The following is a 9,714-nucleotide window of genomic DNA, read 5'->3' as shown; positions in this document are numbered from 1 at the left end:
TGGAGGGGCTTAATCCTCTTGAAATGGCACCATACATGTAAAAAAATAATAAATAATCTTGGCATTTACTGTGTGATATGAGCAAAGGAATTTTTTTACCCACTCAATTCTTAGTACCAGATATGCTGAAGGATTTTTTTTTTTTAAGAAAGTTGACTGGCAAAATATCTGAAACATTTTACTTCATATTACACACACTTTTTTTTAAAAAAGGCAGAAACATTTAGGGTAACAACACTTAACAGGAAAGAACCTTGATTGAGCTGGAGGACCTTGAAAATCAGTTTTAAAATGTTTTGCTTTCACACAGTCTTTTTCATGGCTGCTTGTGTCATGTTGGAGAGATAAGCTTCGTAGATTGTATTTAAGAAGTTGTCGTCATTCTGGAAAACAAAATCAAAAGACCCGAGGGCATGTGATTTGGTGAGCAGGAACAAAAGGCTTTCTTTGTCTTGGAGCTGAACTGGCACTTTGACCCTAAGATGTTTGTCTAACAGCTGGTAATTTTAAACTGCACATGTGAATGTCAAGTGAGATTGGAAGGCCATGCCAGACAGTCTGCTGCTGTTTGTCAATGGTCAGTGTGCTACATACAGTGTAGATGGGCAGCTCAAGCATGTGCTGTGTGGAACAATGTTCACACATGGGACGCCTGGGTCTGCTGGTGAAAACACAGAGGACTGGTTAGGGAGAACTTGATCCAGGCCAGTGGTCCTCAAAGTTTGGTCAGGAGATTGTTAGTGGTTCTGAAAGGTTCTCCAATGCAATACTTTATTTTTGGCATTAGTTAAGATTTTGCTTGCAATATGCTTCATTGGCATCTCATCAAAGCAAGTATAATTCTCCCATTAGTTATGGAAAGTTTTTGGCCTTGGCATGGGGACAGCAGTCAGACTGGCAGCCTCTGAGCTCTTCTGCCTGGCTAAGGGCTGAGGGAGAATCTCGGGTCTAATCAGTGGTTTTGTTTTTAATTCTGGAGACTTCTGCCTCCTACCCAAATCCTTTAAAGCTTTAGCAGTTCACCCACATTCCCCTGCATTCCCTCTTGACAACCCCCACACAGAGTTAGCATTATTCTCATGCAACGAAGGACAGCCAGTTATCCCTGTTTTTCCTGCACAGTGACCACAAAGTCCCTACTGTGTCCTACCAACAGGCAAACACTAAAAACATACTGCTTAGTGACTTCTAACAGTTCATCCGGAAAGTATGTATAAAACATGGGAAAAAGTAAAATGAACGCAGAGAGTGGAGGAAAAATAACTTCTCACTATCAATGTACAGGGACTGCTCTAGACATTCAAGAGTCTTGGCTCCTGCACAGAGATCTTTGGAACAATGTGATTTAAATGAAATGAGCCATAAAAATTTTGGAACTTTAAAATTCAGATTTTTTTTTTCTTTGTTGCTCACAGATGTTCTAAGTCCTCATGAACTTACCACAAATGGCTTAAAAAGGTGAAAGCTACTGGCACCCTGGTGCCTGTGAACTAGTAAGGCACAATCATTTGTTGCCCCCCCTTTAGCAGATGTTCTTCTACTTCCACACTTACAGCTGATTTCTAGCCCCATTCCTTCCATTCTCTAAAATACATCACCTTAAAAAAAATGTTTTTACAAATAGAGACTTTTTTTTAAGGATAGACAGCGGCCAAGTGCTGGAAGGCTGTTGACTGAAAAGATACCTAATGATGTTAACCGAGGTATCTGAAGAAACACATTCCACTGTTTAAGGCCTGTCATTTACTTGAGGGTGTGCCATGCTAGGTGGTCAGCAGTCTCGTGACTACTGCAGCGCCCCCTGCAGGCAGTGGCAGAGAGCACTTTGGAGCCAGACTGGGGTCGGATCCCACCCAGCTCTGCTACTTATTCTTAGTACTGTGTGACTTCAGGCCACTTAGCCTCAGTTTCCTTGTCTCTAAAATAGAAAAAATAACAGTGCTGCTGTATAAGGACTCAATGAACGAATGTATGGAAAGCATTACAACAGTGCCTGACACAAAGCTCTGCGTACGTGTTAGCTGTTACTGTTGTTATTATTTCATAGAGACAAGTAAGACACACAGCTGCCAAAGAAGGCCTGGAACTCTATCCTGTCCTAATTAACAGGTTCCAAAGCCATTTGTAAAATATGCTCTTAGTAGTCACAGCCATTCCTTGCTCCCTATCTGCTTGTTCCTTGTTCAGTGGTCTGCTTGAACTCTCCAACAAGCACCGCCACTCACTCAAGACGACATCACCTCTACTCCCAGTGGTGAATGCTCCACAGCACCTACAGTCCGTAATTACACAGTGTCTGCTCCCTTCTTTTCTAACAGGTGACACGCTGAAGGACTGTCCTCCAAATTACAAAATCCTTAAGGCATTGATACAACTAAAGCCGCAGTTGGATTCAGAATCTCATCCAGCTAAGTACGGAGCTGCTGTGGCTCAGGGTGAGTTGTTACATCATCCTCTTATTCCTGGGAAGTACTAAGTGGACACTCGCTAACTGAGTCCTTATCTCTGAGTGGCTACCAGTGGGTGAGTAGGATTGCTGAGGGCAGAAGAGAGATGATGGGCGGCCCTACCTGAATGAGGAACAGCAGGGCTTCCTGGAGTTGCAGCTTGGTAAGCGGGCCGTTGCTGAGGACCGAGGGCTCCCGGCTCTGCAGAGGCAGGAGGAGGCTGGTGGAGGTGGCAGCTGGTTCCTGGCTTCCTAGGGACAAGAGTCCACCTTCCCTCTCCTTTGGTGGGTTGCAGGTGGGTTGTGTGAACACCATGGGGGACATGAGCAGAGCAGGAGCAACCGTGGCAGGGATGAGCTGAGGTGAGATGACCTGCTCGTAGCAAATACATACACAGAGGGCAGGAGTAAGCCGCAACTTATTGAAACAACAGATAGAGACAAAGCGGTCGCTCACTTGCAAGAGTGGATACAGGTGAGTTTAAATCTTAATTGTTCACAACTCCACTAGATGGGAAAAGCTCACAGGAGAACTGATTCTTGTTCGATTCTCCACTTTCCCTTGTTACTAAGCAGTTTGGGCACAGTCTGCTGTGGTGACCACTGTTCCCACTGCAGACAGAGCTTGGCCTCTGAGCCACACTTCATTTTTCTGCTTTACTCTCATCCCTGGGTAGCATGCATTTAGGACTGCTGGCCTTTGCCTCAGGGCTCGTTGTCTACCACTCTGACCAAAAGTCCCAGCGAACTACGAAAATAGTCAGAGACACACAACTTTCCACCTCACTCACCTTGCCAGGAGGAAGGCATGATTCCCAGGGCCACCCCTCCTGGGGCCTTCCTGACGGGACCTGCCTGCCTGCAGACAGCACACAGGGACTGCTTTTCCATGAGTCAATGGCAGGGCCAGGCCCCTGAAGGCTGGTCGTGCAAAGCACTGCCAGTGTCTGTCTGGGCCAATCTGTCTACCTCATTCAGCTAACAAACCTAAAACCAAGTTTTCCGATAGCTTTTCCAGTTATACAAGTGACACTTTGATCCCTGTCTAACTGATGCCTACAGCTCTCTCTTATCTGTTTCTAAATCAGATGACAAAAAAGAATGTTCCTTATCAGCCCCTTAATGCCCCACAAGAACTCAAGGAGGGGGTATAAAGGCCAGTGATCTAGAAGCTACTGTAATTTTATAATCACTCCCTTGATATATTTTTGGGAAGAAATGAGCCTAGAGGAAGTCAAGCTGTTTAACTGTCGCGTTCAGCTGTTATGAGGGGAGGGGCTGAGATGGACGCTCCCAAAGCAGGATGGCCCACACAGTGTGGGGTGACTGGAACACTTGCTTACTCAGCGCCACACCTGTGAGCTCTGGAAAGAAACGAGAATTGGGCATGCAGACATTTATGTCCAACTATCAACCCCAAGTTTTCTAATGTCCAATCTAAATCATCAAAGAGAAAAAGTCATATAAAAAAGGGGGACAATATTACATTGCAATGAGGATAAGGATAAGTGACAGGTACTCAGATTAGAGATTAGAATAAAAAATAAACAAGAGCACTGACTCAGTGCCTCACAGACACAAAGAATTATGCTGTGTGCTTATCATCTTGGATTTTGAAGAGTGGAAGATTTTTTGAGGAACCATTATAAGCTATTTGCCAAAATATGACAAACAACCAATGATGATGTATGTAATAGGGAGAACTTCCTAATTTTTAAACCTTTTGCATTTTCAATGAATTTATACCAATCCAAATGAGGAAAAGTCCAGTCTCCAGATGTTACCCATAGGCAATGGCATAGCTTGTGGTTTTCTCACTGTTTTAAGTTACTGATGAATATAAAGAACCATCTTCCTTGAAGGACAGTATTTTTCCCTCTCTGGAAATGTGTGTGTGTGTATGTGTGGAGGAGGTAGATGGCATACTTATCCCCTTCCCCTCTTCATTAAGCCATATAGATGATATAAACTAAAACAGGCTGCACCTCTGTGGAGTTAATGGCATGTTTTCCTGTTGACTCCAAGTACCGCCAGGCCTGTGGGCTCTGCAGAGGCCGTCTCTGCGCTCCTTATCACTCTGTGCCCACTTGTGGCTCAGTGCCTGGCAGGGAATAAGTGCTCAGAAATATTTACTGAGTAAATGAACATACAATTTCTTGTAGACAAGTATAACAAGAAGAGGTCAGATGTTTGATATCTCAGAATGAGTTCAATGCAGACCGTAAGTTTGCACAAGATTAGGGTTCACCCCCCCAAGTCTATGTTCCTCCCCATATCCTTGTCTTCAGACTTTATAATCTTGCGAAGATTGCTAAGCAAAGATTCTCTTTCCAGGCAGGAAGTTAAGGTGATAATAAGATGTACAGAGGAGGCCTTGACATACTTCTGAATAGAAATGTTCCTAGATAACAGAAACTGATTCTAAATTTCACTGTATTACAGTAATACCTCCACCCCCAGGGGACATTTACCTGGAAAAGGGGAGTCTGCTCGTCTGTGCTGGATGTTCTGTCAATCCAGGATTCTAAGGGCTTCCCTGTTCTTGAGCTCTGGGTTAGCACAGGAAATTTAGCTGCCAAGGCTGGTCGGTTGGATGCGTGCAGCTGCTGCTCCTGCTGCACAGTCTGAAGCTTCTGCAGTAACTCTTGAGGGGAGATCACTCCAGAGCCACCAGTCTGACCGCCAGAGAGGGGGAGCACTTGTCTGGGGCATGTGGACTGTTCTTTTCCATGAGCCTGCGGTCCTAGTGCCTGAGGTGGAAGGGAGCCATTTAAATATAACAGCGGTGGTGGAGCCAACCCCTTGACTGGAGCTGCAGGGGCGGCAGCAGTGAGGCCTAGGCTGAAGCTTGGGGCAGCGGAGCTGGCAAGTGCTGGCGTACTGGGGTCATACTTGTTCAGTGCCCGTGGGGCACCCTGCAGATTCCCTAATAGGTTCTGAGTTCTGGAAACACCGTGTATACGATGAGAAGTCCCAATTCTCTGGGGAGAGCCTGGGTGGACAGGTCCAGTGACATCTTCCCCAGCAGAGTGGATACTGCCATTTCTGCAGGGCTGGTTTTCAGGCAGCTCTGACAATGGGTGGAGGTCTGCATTCCTGACCAGGAGTTTCTGAAGAGCTGGACATAGCTGCTTCTCGATAGGGGGTGAGTGTCTTCTAGGTTCCTCATAGGACAGGGAACGTACAACCCCCTGCCTAATTGGGAGCTTCTCTTGCTGCTGCTGCTGCTGGAGGGTCTCTGGAGGTCCCACAGTTTCCTGACACGTAGTTTTGTCCTGCTTCCCAAAGAGTGCTGTCAAGGACAAGTGTTGGGGTTCAGGGTCTAAGGTCTGAAAAAATAAAAATGTCTCAAAATGGGTCTACATACAGTTTGGTTATATGGGGGCTATGAAACATAACTTACCTAATTGATGGTTTCTTCTATTTATAAAGGATCAATTAGAGAGAATTAAAAAACTTAATTATAATAAACTTCACAAAATTGAGACCTTTTTAATGCCAATAATTTTCATAGCATTGTCTCCTACCACTCCCAAAATAGCTATTATATTTTAGTATCTGTTGATAGATGAAATAGGCATATGATCCCTGATGGGCCTGGGGTTCACAAACTGGGAACCACTATGGTATAAAATAATATACACTAGAAGGTAAATAATCTCTTTAATATGAAATCCATCTAACTCTTCAAAGTATAAGAAGATACTGAGAATACACAGGAATATGAGGATTTCAGAATTCCTGGTGGCTTTTCACAGAATTCTAGAAATTTAGAGTGAGAAATGTAGTAATTTAATCTAACCTGATCCTTTCAACTATATGAACTCTAAGACACTAATAAGAAGGGGCCTGGTGGCTAACTGGGCTGAATTTTTTTTTTTTTTAAGAGCCTAGCAGCCAGAATTTCCTGGAATTCTATTTCAACCATGAGGACTGAGCCTCTCCCCATCCAATCAGAGCTGTGCAGCTCTGACCAATCAGGACAGTGCTTTCTGGACCAATCAAACTTCAAGGACTTGGAGTCCTCATCTGCATGAGGACAGACCAGTCAGAGACCAGGGGTGGGGACTTCTGTCTACACAAGCCAGCTCTGCTCTGGTTCTGGGAGCGTACTTTCCCATTCCACTGAAAATTGAAGACTCCATTTCCCTGCTGGGCTGAAATCCTGAATATGTCTCACAGGAGCAGAGTGGAGCAGACCAATGTAGCACAAAGCAAACCTGTACAGAATGGAGCAGATCAGAGCAGAGCGGAGTGGAGCAGACCAGCACAGCACAAAGCAGATGGGCGAAGGGCAGACCAGTGAGGAGTAAAGTAGAGCAGAGCTGTCTGGCCTTAGAGGGGCCTGGCCCGAGGGCTGCCTGGCCCAGGTCTGCCTCTTCACAGCCATGCACTATCACAATTAAGCTTTTTTGCACCGAATGAAGTTTCCTTCTTCCACTGCACCTCAAATTGGGGATTCCTGTTGGCATCGAATTGGCGCCAACACCAATGACCACCGGTTGACATTATATACTAGTATCTTCAAAACATCATCAATCATAAAATCTACCTTGGCCTGGCCAGTCACAAAGCTGCTTCTTCCTGCTCTCTGTCATCTCTGCCCCTTTCTGTTGCTTTCTTTATTACTGAGCTAAGAAAACAGGAACTTCATTCTCAAAGTAACATATTCCCATTTCTCTGTTAAAACAATGAATTCCCATGGAAAGCAAACAATTAAAGAAAGCAAACAATAATTAGAAAAGACTTATTTTTTAAAAATTCAATACAAGCCTTTCATTAGCCAGTCTTAATGTCTTTTGGCTCCATGTTCATTTTCAAAATTGATTTAAACCAATTCTTTAAAAAAAACTTTAATGAGGAAAAACCATAAGAAGTAGAAATAGCCATATTATATTTACAATCAATAATGGGACTATCATATTAGCAATTTTGTTAATGCTTTACTATTCTGAAATATATATTCATATATATGGACAGTCATACAAAAACTGTTATCATATTTATAATTAGATGCAAATACAATGACAAATCATCAGGTCTAAAGGGGACTCTTACACCATTCCTTAGGATGGGAATCCCATTCTCTGTACACAGTGGCCTAACATTGTACCTAGTATAAAGGAGGTGCTCAGAAATGTTAACCGAATTTTGTTGCCTTAGCTATCATTTTCACAGTGGCCTTTGGAAACCCATCACTTCAGCAGGATATTGGTAATATTCCTATTAACTCTGACAATGTTTTTATTTTTTTTTATTATTATTATTTTTTAATGTATTATCCTCTTAGGAGTCCAAGTTAGCAGAGGGTATGGTAAAAGTTTTAATCCCTTTTGAGGAAGAGTAAATTATTATTAATAATAAAATCTCTCACTTGACATTTGTTTTTTGTGGATTTACCTTAAAGCATCATGGAGCAGCACCAGGCCCTCCCGTGGCTGCACTCTGGGTAAAAGTTTGTCAGAACCCTATGGAGACACCGTAAATGAAAAGCAGAGAACTGTGTACCTGGCTGGGCCGAGCTATGCGCTGCTGCTGGTTCTCACCAGGCTTCACTGGAATTGGTTTGATGAGATTAGGGTTGTCGTAAATGGCAGATGAACTGGTTATCTGTTTCGGTTCAGAACAGGTTTTACACTGAAATGGAAAAAAGAACCTCATTTTTGGTGTAAAAGAAGCTTTAATCTTTTAGAAAGAGCATACCTTCCTTCTTACTCTTTATTTTATCTAATTGGTAGCTATTTTTTGATAGAGCTTCATGTACAAAGGAAAATCTTTTAACTTTTTCTTATTGAACTATATTTGAGTATCAATAAAAGTTAAATTTAATTTTTCTTGGTTGGGCAATTCAGTGCCCTAAAACATTACCAACTGTATCAGCCTCCAATACCTAGAGGGTCTTAGATACTTGAAAGACTATCAATATGATCAAGAAATAATAGTTTAAAAATATAGTTTAGTGCTTTTTGATGATGAACAACGATAAAAACTATTCCTTAGGTATCATGTCTGGATTGCAGAAGGTTTTATTCACCAATTATCAGTTGATTTAAAATTGGAGAGTTGCATCATCAAAGTAACTAACCCTTTTTGGTCTACAAACCAAAAAGTAAAGCTGACTCAAACCATTGATTTTAAAATTACTAACATCATCTTTATTTAATAAGTGACTTTTTGGATAAACAGAATAATTTAAATCTGAGTGTTCTGAGCCACTCACTACAAATTAGAATTTCACAGAGAAAGAGATATGCCTCATCATTTCAAATACTGAATCGTTACCATACATTAATCTAACCAACCATGCAATTGCTTCCACAGCAGGATTCACAACAGAAAGAGCACAGCAGTGATGTTGGCATCTAACTTGTTATAACACCAAATAAAACAAGGGTATAAAACACTACCTGCTGTACCATGGATTCACTAAAGCATTGTTAGTTTCAACTGTACAGTCAAGGCCTCAGGTCAGAAAATATTTCACACTGGAACATGCTATAAATACAATCTCGTCCCTCAGAAATGCCAGAGTCCCACTGTGTTCTACAGTTGCTGGGTTGTATTTTCTAATTCAAGGATATAGAGATACAGGGTCAATTGCCACTGTGTTCACTTAGGTTTGTAAATTTAACTGTACAAAGGACTAATTATTTTCTTCCAAGAATTCTGCAAATAATTTGGATTTGTCACTAGTATTAAATGGGATGTAAAATCACTTTACGAATCATAAAATGTTATTTCTAATTCTTCTTAAGTGAGTGACGGTGGTTAGTGGTGTGGCTACATGGACCAACTGGCCTGGTTTTCCAAGATATGGCTAAGCAACACCAGACGAGAGTACAGTCTACAATATAGACACTTACAAAATTTTAGCATGGTAAGACTTTAATTTCTGCTTTCTTTTCAAAGAAAGCTTACTTTCACTGAATGACTCGTCTGTACTTCATTCTCTCTGTGTTCAGGGACCTTGAATTTTAAGCCAGAAAAAAACAGATTTTTCCCACCTTTGCGACACACATATCCATATGGGCCAAGAAGCTGCTCTGGCTCTTGCTTGCATAACTCCCAATAGACTTTTCTGGGTAAAATTGGCAGGAGCTGTTTTTTATGTCACAGCAATTGTCTACCTATCTATGAAGCCTTGCTTGTATATAAAAATCACTCTCTATCAAATTGCTCTGAATTAAATATCATCCGCCTTAATAGTTTGTAGCTCATTTTCCAGTTGTTTAATTTTCTGCACTTCTCTTGACCCAAATAACTATAAA

General features: G+C 42.1%; 1 protein-coding gene across 1 annotated transcript in view; it reads right to left on the bottom strand.

Moving 5' to 3' along the window:
- Window positions 1–264: 264 nt before the first annotated feature.
- The window catches only part of DCP1B (decapping mRNA 1B), a 53,453-nt gene continuing 44,003 nt past the window's right edge, over window positions 265–9,714 (bottom strand). Inside the window, exons 6-9 of the mRNA XM_090273792.1 lie at window positions 7,955–8,083; window positions 4,918–5,775; window positions 2,571–2,819; window positions 265–383 (exon numbers count right to left, since the gene is read on the bottom strand). Of these exons, the coding sequence (XP_090129918.1) occupies window positions 303–383; window positions 2,571–2,819; window positions 4,918–5,775; window positions 7,955–8,083 (1,317 nt within the window). The 3' untranslated portion in view covers window positions 265–302. The remainder of the gene's footprint in view (window positions 384–2,570; window positions 2,820–4,917; window positions 5,776–7,954; window positions 8,084–9,714) is intronic.

Source organism: Furipterus horrens, unplaced genomic scaffold (genome assembly GCF_987537825.1).
Source record: "Furipterus horrens unplaced genomic scaffold, mFurHor1.1.pri manual_scaffold_4, whole genome shotgun sequence".
Lineage (NCBI taxonomy): Eukaryota > Metazoa > Chordata > Mammalia > Chiroptera > Furipteridae > Furipterus > Furipterus horrens.
Note: the sequence above shows the minus strand (reverse complement) of the source record. Positions and strands in the feature narration are given on the sequence as shown.